General features: G+C 40.8%; 1 protein-coding gene across 1 annotated transcript in view; it reads left to right on the top strand.

Moving 5' to 3' along the window:
* The first annotated feature begins 6,206 nt into the window (after window positions 1-6,206).
* POLA2 (polymerase (DNA directed), alpha 2, accessory subunit) overlaps window positions 6,207-13,388 on the top strand; it is a 26,889-nt gene continuing 19,707 nt past the window's right edge. The window contains exons 1-4 of the mRNA XM_012665315.1: window positions 6,207-6,697; window positions 9,280-9,404; window positions 9,880-9,971; window positions 10,145-10,202. Of these exons, the coding sequence (XP_012520769.1) occupies window positions 6,619-6,697; window positions 9,280-9,404; window positions 9,880-9,971; window positions 10,145-10,202 (354 nt within the window). The 5' untranslated portion in view covers window positions 6,207-6,618. The remainder of the gene's footprint in view (window positions 6,698-9,279; window positions 9,405-9,879; window positions 9,972-10,144; window positions 10,203-13,388) is intronic.

Genomic DNA, 13,388 nt, shown 5'->3' with positions numbered 1-13,388 from the left:
CAGGATAATAAGGTTTATTCACAGCTTAGCAGGAATTACGTTAATTACATAGTATCGTACATTAAAGAAAATAATGAACATTTATACAGTACTATATTGCTTACAAAACACAACTACATGATCTTTTTAAAAATAATAGCTTTATTGATATAATTTACCCTTTCAAAGTATCAAATTTAGTGATTTTCAGTATATTCACAATGTTACACAACCATCACCACTATCAAATTCTAGACCATTTTCAACCTCAAAAAGAAACCCTGTACCCATTAGTAGCCACTCCCCATCCTTCTCTCCCCAGCCCCTGGCAACAGCCATCTATTTTCTGTCTCTATGTGTTTGTCTGTTCTGGACATTTCATATAAATGGAATTATACAATATGTAACCTTTTGTGTCTGGCTCCTTTCACCGCACATGCTTTCAAAGTTCACCCATGTTGTGGCATGTATCAGTGAAGTGACATGCTAGGCATTTCCCTAATGATTACTAATGTGATCGAGCATCTTCTACATGTTTATTGGCTATTGGTATACCTTCTTTGGAGAAATGTCTGTTTTAGGCCTTTGCCCATTTTTTAATTGGGTTGTTTGTCTTTTTGTAATTGAGTTGTAAGAGTTTTTACCAGACACAGTGGCTCATTCCTGTAATCCCAGGACTTTGTGAGGCCAAGTGAGATGGAGAATCACTTGAAGCCAGGAATATGAGACCAGCCTGGGCAACGTGGCAAGACACCATCTTTACAAAAAATTTAAAAAATAGGTGGGCGTGGTGGCATGTACCTGTAGTCTCAGTACTCTGAAGGTTGAGGTGGGAGAATTACTTGAGCCCAGAGGTTCAAAGCTGCAGTGAACTATGGTCATGCTACTGCACTCTAGCCTGGGCAGAGTGGAGACCCTGTTGTAAAAAAAAAAAAAAGAGTTCTTTATATGTTCTGGATACTAGAACTTTATCAAATACATGATTTGCAAATCCTTTCTTCCATTCTATGAATTGTCTTTTCACTTCCTTGTGTCCTTCGATACACAGAAGTTTTCAATATGTGATCTTTTAAAATAAATGTTTGTCATTATAAAAGTGACACATTTTATTACACCCATGAGTTGAAGGAGAAAATCATTCCCTTGTGGTATTGGGTGCAATTCAGCAGTCATTCCTAATAAACTCTCTAAGTAAAATAAAACTAGAGGAAAACAACTAAACCCTGATTATGCATTCTTAACACAAACCAGTAGCAACCATCAAACCAAGAGGCTATGTATGCTGCAGCTGTTGCCATCGGAAACAGGAAGAAGGCAAGGATGCCCACTGTGATTCAACAATGATTTCAAGGTTTGCTTCAATGCACCAAGACAGGAAAATAAAATGATCAGTATTAATATTTGAAAGAAGGAAAAAGGGATATTTTTATTTGTAAATATTATTATCTGGAAAATCTGAGACTTTTCTAAAATATTCATATTAATAAGAGAATATGGTAAAAGAGATTGGTTGCAAGAAACATGTCTAAAAGCCAATAGCTTTTCTTTGAACTGTCAATGACCAAATAGAAGACAATATGAGAAAAATATTCCATTCATAGAAGCAACAAAAAATATTGTGTCAATAAATTGAACAAAAATAGGATCTATATGGAAAAAACTGTAAAACTGGATGGATAGACAAAAACAAAACACCTGGAAAAAATGAAGAGATACGTCAGTATCCTGTTTGGAATGTTTAATATCATAATAGTATCCATTCTTCCCAAATATATAAAAATTTTAAAAACTTCCTATTGGAATGGAGGGGAGTGGGATGTACTGTATAAAATGATTTTAAAGTTTAGAATGGTTTTTTAAAAATTTTAAGCAAAAATATAGCAGAACGCTTTAACAGTTTTTAAAAGTTACTATACAGCTCTTTGAAGCAAAGGCTACTAAGTGCTTACCTAGCACTAACTTTCCCCTCTTTCCTCACTGACAAAATTTATATATTAGTGGCGTAGCCATGTGTCTCCCCAATAATATTACATTATAACTTATAAACTCACATTTCCCAGCCTCCCTTAAAAATATGGCTATGTGACTAAAATCTTATCAAAACTTGTTGGAAAGGACTCCTAGAAATACTCCTTCAAAGAGAGATAGACAAACGTTTAGAAAAGTCATTTTATTTTTGTTTCCTTTCATTTCTTTTTTTCCTCTCTCTTTTTATTCTTTTAAAATATTTATTTATTGATTATTAATTGCTCTTTCCTTTTCCTGTTCCTCCTTTCTGCTACCTGGAATGGAATGTGAACATGATGGCTGGAATTCCAGAAGCCATCTTGGGCTATGAGGTTACCTTATGGATAGAGGACAATTTGAGGAAAGTGGAACACAAAGACAGAAGCACCCAGTCCCTGATGAACATGAGGCTACCATATCAGCCCAGAGCTACCTATCTCTGGAATTCTTTTATCTTACAGAGAAATAAACTCCTGTTTTGTCCAAGCCACTATTGTTTTAGGATTTGGCTATGTTACTCATCCAAAACCCACTTGATAAACTACTGTAAACAAAATCTTACGACACAGAAAATCAAAGTAATATTATTATTGACACAGAAAAGTCAATAAATAAATGAATGGAATAAAACAGAAAACCCAGAAACAGATCAAAATATTTATGGGGACTTGATACATGAAAAGATCATAGTTTGGCGAATGTTTTACTTACTAAGTATAACTGACATATTGGCTGTTTGTCTGAAAGAAAACAAGGCTAAATCCTTCCTCACATCATAAATAAGATTAGTTCTATGTGGATTAGAGATCTAAAATTAAAATGCAAAGTAATTAAATTAATAAAAGAAAAATTAGGCTGGGTGCAGTGGCTCACATCTCTAATCCCAGTACTTTGGGAGGCTGAGGCAGGAGGATCACTTAAGCCCAGGAGTTGGAGATTACAGTGAGCTGTGATTGCACTACTGCACTCCAGGCTGGGCAAGAGAATGAGATCCTGTTTCTAAAAAAAATTAAAAGTATTTTTTAAAAAAGAAACATTAGGAGAATATTGACATAAGCTTAGGTTGAGGAGAACTTATTAAGCAAAGCAGGAAACCTAAAAGCCATAAAGGAAACGATAGACAAAAAAACTGTAAAATTTTGTGTGGTAGAAGAAGCCACAGAGTTAAAAGTCAGGTTGAAAAAACATTTTTTTAAATCAGATTGGCTGGGTGTGGTGGCTCAAGCCTGTAATCCCAGCTACTTGGGAGGCTGAGGAAGGAGGATTGCTTGAGCCTAGGACTTTGAGGCTGTAGTGAGCTATGATCACACCACTGCACTCCAGCCTGAGCAACAGAGTGTGACCCTGTCTCAAAAAAAAAAAAAAGGTAACTGATTATAAATGTTAATCACATCTACAAATACCTTCACAGCAACATATAGACTCAGAGTTGACCAAAACCAGAAACATCCAATTGCCTAGCCTTTTTGACACACTAAAAAAAAAAATCAGGATGGGCGTGGTGGCTCACACCTATAATCCTAGCACTTTGGGAGGCCAACGCAGGGGAGCACTTGAACTAAGCAGTTCAAAACCAGCCTGAGCAATATAGCAAGACCTCATCTCTATAACAAATTTAAAAATTAGCCAGGCATGGTGGCACACACCTGCTGTTATCCCAGCTACTCAGGAGGCTGAGATAGGAGGATTGCTTCAGCCCAGGAGTTTGAGGTTGCAGTGAGCTCTAGCCCAGGCAACAGATCAAGACCCTATCTCAAAAACAAAAACAAAAACAAAAACAAAGCCTGATGGTGCATAACTCTGTGAATATACTTTTAAAAAATTAAATTGCTTAAATGGACAAATTGTATGGTGTGTTCATTATATCTCAATAAAGCTGCGTTTGAAAAAGATCAGGTTGGGAAAAATACATATGTAATACATTTGCTATCCAGTGATTACTGTCTATAGCAGGAGTCTGCAAATGTTTTCTATAAACGGCCAGATAGTAAATATTTGAGGCATAAGGGCTATAAGGTTTCTGTTGCAACTCTGTGTAGTGCAAAAGCAGCCATAGACCATACATAAACAAATGAGCATGGTTGTGTTCCAATAAAATTTTACGGGTGTTGAAATTTTGATTTCATATAATGTCTACACATCACAAAATATTATTTTTCTTTTGTTTTTTTCCAACCATTTAAAAATGTAAAAATGATTCTTAACTTGCAGGCCTCACAGAAACAAGTGCCTGGCGGAATTTGGCCTGAGAGACATAGTTTGCAACCCTTGGTCTATGACATACAAAGAATTCCTGCTACTTGGTAAGAAAAGGCAAAAGACAATGGATGTAAATGTGCAAGTTGCAGAAGAGGAAATCCAAGTGGTCAATGAACATTTGTAACAAGATGTGGAATGAGTTTTCCTGTTGTCTTAAGATATGACAAATCACCCCACATCATAAAGATGCCAGAACCAGTGCTTTGAATACCAACTCCCGTTGTCCACCTCCAGACAATTAATAACTGAAAAAAGGACTGGAAAGCATGTGAGGGCCAGTGTCATACCTAGCACATCAGACACCCAGAGCAGATCACTTTCTAACTCCTTCTCCTCTATACAACATTATTTTTAATAATTATTATGAAATGAAACTAAACTCAATGTTGAAGGTATTAGATATTTTAAAACAGATCCAGCCATTGTTTCAATAACCTCCTATTTCACTGTTTATTTTTCCTTGTTATGCTCCACTGGGTCAATGTCTTTCGTGTTGGGTCAGTGTCCCTCCTCACACTAATCCAGGTACTTCTGTAAAGGGATTCTGGCGATGTAATATAAAAAAGGTCCCAAATCAGTTGACCTTAAGAAAGGGACATTATTGGCCAGGAGTTCGAGACCAGCCTGGCCACACAGAAATACCTCATCTCTACAAAAAATTAAAAATTTAAAAAATTTTAAAAAGCATTATCTGGGTGGGCCTGCCCTAATTATATTAGTCCTTTGAAAGCAGAGTTCCTCTGGCTGGTGGAAGAAACCTCTAGGAAGAAATGCAGCTTGACCCCCAACACCTAGTACAGGGAATGCTGAGTCAAGACGGATGGACATTTTTTTTTTTTTTTTGAGACAGAGTCTCGCTTTTGTTGCCCAGGCTAGAGTGAGTGCCGTGGCGTCAGCCTGGCTCACAGCAACCTCAAACTCCCGGGCTCAAGCGATCCTCCTGCCTCAGCCTCCCGAGTAGCTGGGACTACAGGCATGCGCCACCATGCCCGGCTCATTTTTTCTATATATTTTTAGTTGTCCAATTAATTTCTTTCTATTTTTAGTAGAGACGGCGTCTCGCTCTTGCTCAGGCTGGTTTCGAACTCCTGAGCTCAAACAATCCGCCTGCCTCGGCCTCCCAGAGAGCTAGGATGGACATTTTTAAAACTCCTGATACATACTCCCTACTGTCTTCCAGAAAGGCTCTACCAGTCTAACACCCTGATAGCAAAGTAAGATGCCTACGGTAATTTGATCTAAACTGAGCCAATGGAGATTTTCTCTCAAAGAATTAGGAAGTATTTCAGGAGAACCCACTTCCCATCTTACCCCTAAACTTTCTATTTTTGGTGACGGACCCTCATGCCCAAGCATCCAGTCACTCACTGGAACCTTCTACCTAGAAATCTCAAAGGCACCCAAACCTAATGTGTCCAGAACTAAATCATTTCTCTCACCTTTCACCTCATATCTCCCCAAATGCCCCAGATTCATAAAATAGATCCATCATGTGACTGGCGCCACGGTGATAATCACAATCATGGCAACCAGATTTCCTACCGAAGCCCTTTTAGGATGAACCTAGGGCACAACAGGCAGAGATGACAAGGGGAACAGAGAAGGGGGTACTACGGAGACCGCACGTCCTTCCTCTCCCGTGCTGGGCACAGTTAAGTTAGGGACAAAGGCATGTACACAACAGCGCCTACGCACCAAGGCACAGGACAAAAGGGTGACGAATATGCGTCACGGAGCTTCGCGGAGCAGGTGATGCCGAGAAAATAGGCATCCGCCGCTAGCAGAGAAGCTCAGTTTCAGTGCAGGAGACCGAGTGAACCCACCCTTCACTCCTAGCTTTCTTGCCCTACGAGAGAGAACTGCGCAGCCGCCGTAGTGCGGGCGGACCGCCAGGCGCGTGAGCGCGAGCAGGCGTGTTTGCGTTTGTGCGCACGCGCCCTCAGACGCGCGTGCGCGTGCAAGGTCCGGGAAGGCGCCGTGGGGAGCGAGGGGAAGGAGTGGGTTGAACCCGGGTCTCACGCATGCGTGCGCTGCACAAACCATTTGGCGGGTTTTTGCTGGCTGCTCAGTTCTGCTGCAGTCACTGAGAAGCTCAGCGGTAGCTTTTGGGAAGCTGGACGTTCTTCCGAGGAGAGCGACCCCTCGAGATTTCTGCTTCCTCCCTTCGGGGCGTTTGGAGGGCTACCCCCACATTTTTTAAAAAAGTATTTCTCTGTGACTTGCGGCAGGGGCCTTCTGACGGCCGGAGGTGTTGGGCCATTTGGGCACCTACTGTCTCGGTCCGCGAAGGGTGAAAGGATGAGAGGGACCTTGTGAGTCTCTTGGACGCAGGTCGGAGCTGGGCTGGCTCCGCGGCCTCACTCCTGGGCGACCATGTCCGCGTCCGCCCAGAAGCTGGCGGAGGAGCTAGAGATCTTCGGCCTAGACTGCGAGGAGGCTTTGATTGAGAAATGTGAGTTCCTCGCCTCTTCCCGGGCCCCAGCCTTGGTCCACTCTCTCGCCCGTGTTCCCAGGCGCCTAGAACTGAAAGGGGAACGTTTCCAAGTTTCGCCTCCCCTCGATTGGAGTTTTCGGTGGCTGTGAGATGAAGAATTAAGCTGAGTTTTGAGATTTGGGATATGAGGACTTTGAAATGCTGGCGGGGTACTGCTTGTATCCCAAATCAAAAATAAGAATATGAAGCATGATTTTAAATCAATGAGAAGTTTCCGAAAGGTGGAATGGGACATGCTCGGTTGAGGCTAGGCCCCGGTGGCATCTCTGAGTTTGGAAATTGTTTAAGCTCTGGTAATAAAACAGGATATGTGGGGTTTTTGAAGTGTAGCTTTTTATTCTCGGCTCCTCCCTTTCCAGCCTACGCGGTAAACTTCTGCTGACCCATTAGTTCTCTCATCAGAGCTGTTGATCTGTGTAAATGTGAATCCCTTGAGGTGAGTTCCTAAAATTGAATTTTAGCTTTGGAAGGAACTTTAGGGAGTTTGTCTGCTCTCTGTGTTTACAGATGGAGAAACAGACAAGGAGAGTTAGTTGCTTGAGCTGTCTGTGAACCCAGGTCCCCTGCCTCAGTGCTCCATCATCTGGGTGCATCATGTTGGTCAGGCTCTAGGGCAGTGTAAGGAGTTATTTGAAACAGACAGACTCTCGGGAGACGTGGAAGTTTTCAGTTTTAGAATCGGGATGAATGTGCGCCTACCTTAACACTTGACAACACTTCGAGCTTCTTATTTTATCTTTAAAACGAGAATGCAAACATATTATTTTATGATGAGAAATTCCTTTCACAGAGACCAGAATACTCCCAAGTCTTTATGTCCAGTGCATTCTCTTCTTAAAAGGGGACTGAAGTGAAAAACCTGATCATAACAAGAGAAATTAGTTATGTGAGCCAAATTTGTAAAGGCCTCAGTTCAAGATGCCTGTTGCTTCCATCTCACATAGGAATACCTTGGCAATGGCTTTGGAATTCTGGACTTTGGATGATCACTAACTTAATGTTGCCTGACAGTCATACTGTATGTCCCGGGTCTGTTCACTCTGAGTCTTCCAGATGACTATTTTCCACTTTCTCCTTTAACATCCTTCTATCCCATCATCACTCTCAGCTGATGAACTTACTTTCTGTTCACTGAGAAAACAGAAACATTAGAAAACTTCCATCAGCTACCACCATTACTTCTCACCTACCCATGTCCGTGGTGTATACCTAGCCTTCTTTCCTACTGCAATGAATAAACTCTGTATTCTAGCAAAATCCAAACCCTCTACTTGAGTCCTACATCCCATTCCTTCTTACCTGCTTTAGGGACATCACTCCAGTAATTGTCCCCTCTTACATATTTTCTATTTTTCTCTCTACAAGATTTTTTTCCTACCAGCATAGAAATGTTGTTCCAACTCCTGCCTTCAAAATATCCCGTTGACCCCACTTCCCACTCTAGTTCTCTCTTCAATTATAGCAAACCTCAAAAGACTCGCTGTCTTCAAATGTTTCCTCCTTAAGTCCATTTCAGTAAGCTCTTGTGTCCCCACCACTTCACCTTCCTACTTCTAGTTTTTCTTCAACCTTACTTGTCACCACATTTGCAGATTCATCCTCAAATGCCCTAAGGCACTCCAAGGCTCAGGTCAGGGATCTTTTCTCTTTTCTAGATACACTCACTCCCTTGGTGATTTCACCTGGTCTCATGGATTTACATCCCATGTATTTACTGATGGTTCCCAAGTGTATATGTCAGCCCTGACCTCTTGCCTGAACTGCAGGCTGATCTATCCAGCTGCCTACTTGACCCCTCCAGTTGGATGTCTAATTGTCATTGCAAACTCTATATGTCTAAAACTAAGCTCCTGGTATCTCCTCCCCTCCTCAAAGTTCCTCCTGCTTTCTTCCCCATCTCAGTTAATAGTAACTCCATCCTTCATGTTTCATTGGCTAAAAACATCAGCACCATCCTTGACTCCTTTGTTTTCCTCACACCTCACATCCAGTCAGCAAATCTCACTGGCTTTACCTTCAGGATATGTCCTTTCCAGAGTCCAACCACTTCTTGTCACCTCCACTGCCACCACTGTGATCCAAGCCACCATCATCTCTCACCTGGACTTTGCTACGATTCTTTTTGTTTGTTTGTTTTTTCCTGAGACAGAATCTCACTCTGTTGTCCAGCCTGGAATGCAGTGGTCTGATCATAGCTCACTGCAACCTCAAACTCCTGGGCTCAAGCAATCCTCCTGCCTCAGCCTCCCGAAGTGCTAGGATTACAGGCATGAGCCACCGCGCCTGACCTGCTGTGATTCTCTTAATTGGTCTCCCTGATTCTTCCCTTGTCCCCTTCTGTCTCCCCTCAGTAGTAAGTTTTGTGAAGACAAGAATTCTCTGTTTTGTTCACTGCTGTATTCTCTGCCTAGAACAGTGCCTGACACTAGTAGATGCTGAATAAATATTGATTGAATAAGTAGAAGATTATTTTCTATTTTCAAGGTGAAAGCTGCCAGAAATGAACTAAGTTCTTACTTGTCCAATTTTCCTTCCTACAGTGGTAGAGCTTTGTATTCAGTACGGACAGAATGAGGAGGGAATGGTAGGTGAGCTCATAGCCTTCTGCACCAGCACTCATAAAGTTGACCTTACCTCAGAGATCCTGAACTCTTTTGAGCATGAGGTAAGAACAAAATGTAAGCAAACTAATGATGTAGTTCACTTCTGCTCTATAGGGGAGGCATTGTGACATATTGAGAAGAGTATGGGCGTTGGAATCACACCTGGACTCCAGGCCCTATGTGAGCTTTTAATGTCCCTGAGCCTTAGTTTCCTCTTCTGTCATTGGTTCTAGTAATCTGTATTTTTTATGATTATTATAAGAATTAAATGAGAATGGATGTAAAGCACCTAAAACTGTGCCCAGCAAATCGTAAGTCTTCACCAAATAATTGGCCTTATTAGAATTGTTACGTGTTGTAGACAGTCACAGGATAAGTCTTTATTTTTAGTCTGTATGCATTTTCTTAATTCTTACTTTGAGGAATTTTATGTCTTTGACTATATTTTGAACATCCGTTATTACCTCAAGGGTATGGAAAATGCCTCGCCTATTACTTGACTATGGAATAATATATTTACTATCTTTTATTCCTCAGTTTCTGAGCAAACGATTATCCAAAGCCCGACACAGTGCCTCCAAGGACAGTGGACATGCAGGACCTAGAGACATTATTTCTATACAAGAACTGTATCCTTTTCTGCTTGAAGGTCTTTGCACCAAGCCACATACTGTGTTTGTCTACAGTTGCGTGTATAATTTTAAAACAATAATCAAAATTGCCTAATATTCAGATTTCTCATTTAATCAGCCCTTACCTTAGGTGAAATTTTATTATTGTTTTTCTTAACCAATGTTTTTAGAATCGAAGTGGAGGAAGAGGAAGAAACCCTCTTGAACTCTTATACCACACCCTCTAAGGTAAATATACACTGCTTGGAAATTGCATTCTACACACAACATTTTTAAAACATTATCACAACATTTGAAGATCTGAGGAAAAAAAAGATCAACCACTTTCATACAGTTCCTACTGTATTTCCATTTATACATCTTTCTGATTATATGCCTAAATGTTTTATGTGATGGCAATCCTTGTGAACATATAGTTATCTTGCTTTTTTCAGTTACCCATAAATATTCCTATGAATATAATTTCTCCATAATTGCCCTTTTTAAATAGTTGTATAATTTTGTACTGTTATTGAATAATCCAGTTCTGTGGTATTGGCCCCCAGCTCAAGAGGTCAAGTAGGGCATTAGAAAAGCATTGCCTTTAGAGTCTGAGTTAGAAGACTTAAGGTGGCCTTGGGTGAGTCATTTTATCTCTGTAAGCTGTAGTTTCCTTATCTATAAAATCAAGATTCATTCATTCATTTATGCAGCAGCTACTATGTGCTAAGCACTGCACTAGACACAGGGTAAACAGTGGTGGATGCAACAGGCCTGGATGGGCTCTGTCTTCAAGAAGCTGACAACCAGGGATAAGATCCACCATCTTGGAGGGCTTGAAGAGGAAATGAATAGGTAAAGTACCAGGCCCTAAGCAGTGTATTCAGTAATAGTAATTACTCTCTATACCAAATAAAATTGTGGAAATCCATAGACATAGAGTAAGCCCTAACTTTTCAAAGTAAATTACATCATAAGAAAGAAGGTAAGTAGTTTAGGTATGTCCGTGGAGAGCAAGAAAGCCAAAAATGTGCCCTATGAAGTTGTTAACACAAAACCAGGTGCATATCATATTAAAGGAAATAAGGAAAGTTTTTTTTTTTTAATATATATATATTTGAGACAGTGTCTCACTCTATTGCCTGGTCTAGAGTACAGTGGCATCATCCTAGCTCACTGCAACCTCAAACATCTGGGTACAAGTGATCCTCCTGCCTCAGCCTCCCAAGTAGCTGGGACTACAGGCATGCACCACCACACCCAGCTAATTTTTCTATATTTCCTAGAGATGGGGTCTCACTATGTTGCTCAGGCTGGTTTTAAACTTCTGGCCTCAAGTGATCCTCCCACCTCAGCCTCCCAAAGTGCCAGGACAGGAGTGTAGCCACTACATTTGGCCAGGAATTTTTCTTAGAGTTTGTCAATATTGGAGAGACTGTAACTCCACTCTTAATTTTCCCCCTCAGGTGGTCTTCTCAGAGTTCACATCCCAGTGAAGGACATTTCTATTCTTCCATTTACTCAGACCAGGAACCTTGGAGACCTCCTTGTGTCCTCTTTTTCTATCACACCCCACATCCAACTCAGCCACCAGTCCCGTCAGTCCTCCTTTGGGATCTGGCCATCTCTCACCCATCCACTGCCACCATCAGGTCCACGGCATCATTGTCTCCTTCGGAATGATTGGGACAGCCTCCTGACTGGTCCCTTTGCCTCTTTCTGCCTTGTTCACCTCTAACCAACTCTCTACACAGCAGCCAAAGTGCTCCTTTCAAATGAAAGTCAAATCAGGTTTTCTTGCCCACTGGCTTTCCATCTTCCTTCCTTCCATGCTTCCTCTCACTCTCTGCTTCTTCTGTGCCAAGCACATGTCCACCTCATATGTCTCCTTGTCAGAGGGAATGCCTGCCTAAAATAACAAACCCCCTCTTCCCCTCCTTTATTTTATATTCTTGCTTTATTTTTCTCCATAGAATTTATTGCCACCAGGCATGTTATATATTAACTTCTTTGTTTTAATCTATCTCCCCTTCATTAGAATGAGAGCTCCTTGAGGATAGAGACTGCTTTTATTCGCTGTTTTCCCAGTGCCTGACATATTAATAGTTGCTGAAAGACAGACCTCTGAATAAAGGAGGTTGGTTGGCTATCTAGGTAGGACCTCACAGAATTGCAGTGTCAGTGGGGCCACCACAATTTTGATCTGATTGGCAGCTTCCCAGATCTGGAATTTATGTGATTTATCTGATTTGTCTGTGTATCCAAAGTTGATCATATTCTTGGAGATTCACTCATGGTAACTCAGTTCTCAGTAGACTGATGCTAAAGCCAGATGCAGATTTACTATTGATATAGATGCCCTTCCAATGACTGAAATATCATATTTAGGACACCCATTGCTGCTATGGAAGTACTTAGGAAACTAAATTATGAATCAAAGTTTGTGACTGTGGAATTCACACTAAATGAGTTGGATTGAAATGTTGAGCAAACAATTTGAAATATGTGTCTGAAGCTTAAAGCAGACACTATGTCTGAACTGGAGATATGTAAAATGCTTAGAACAGTACCCATCACATGGAAATTGTTCCATCATTGTTAGGCCATCCATCAATGGCAGCATGATAAAAGAGTCAAAGTATGAACGTTGGTCTCTCCCATGCAGACAGTGCTAGGGTGATGTTGCCTGATTCTTGTCAGGTCTTGGGGACAGGTATATCTCTGCAATAAAGCTGAATATGCCAGTGGTTTTAGCTTATCACCATTAAGTATTTCACATGTACAACTGACAGCTGTTCTTTTGCCTCTGTGTTCACCATAAATCTTCTGCTTATAATTTGGCTTCCATGTGTCCTAACAGAGAGAGAGTGTGTTTAGGCTAAGGATTTGAAGTTCCCGTACCCTTGGCAACTATATTTCTAGTAAATTAATAAACTGCCATCCTTGGTTATAATTTGACTTTCTGTGTGGTGTGAGAATGTGCCTCACCCTAGGATATGAGAATATGGTATCCTTGATGACTATATTTCTCATTAAAAATGTTTAAACTGGCATTTAGTGTTAATAATGAATCTCATGAGCTTGGTTAAAGGGATCACATCCCTGAGAACCATAACTGGAGTTAGTATGTTAACACAATTAAGTTGTACCACTAAGACTGAGGACTAGAACCACTAGACTATGCCTTGTTTACCAAAGTGCCATCACATTGTCATGTCCTGGCAGATAATCATTCTCCTGAAATATCCCTGCCCCACAACACTGGCCCTAGAGTACTATAGCCCACTGTATATTAGAAGAATCTTTTGGGAAAATAGTTTGAGAAAGTATATTAAAACCATAAAATCTTTTCTATCCTTTGACCCAATAATTCTCCCCAGAAAAAAATATTTCCTGAGGAAATAATCTAAATTATGGAGAAAGCTGTATGCATGA

The sequence above is a fragment of the Propithecus coquereli genome, unplaced genomic scaffold (assembly GCF_000956105.1).
Source record: "Propithecus coquereli isolate 6110/MARCELLA unplaced genomic scaffold, Pcoq_1.0 Scaffold120, whole genome shotgun sequence".
Taxonomy (NCBI): Eukaryota; Metazoa; Chordata; class Mammalia; order Primates; family Indriidae; genus Propithecus; species Propithecus coquereli.
Note: the sequence above shows the minus strand (reverse complement) of the source record. Positions and strands in the feature narration are given on the sequence as shown.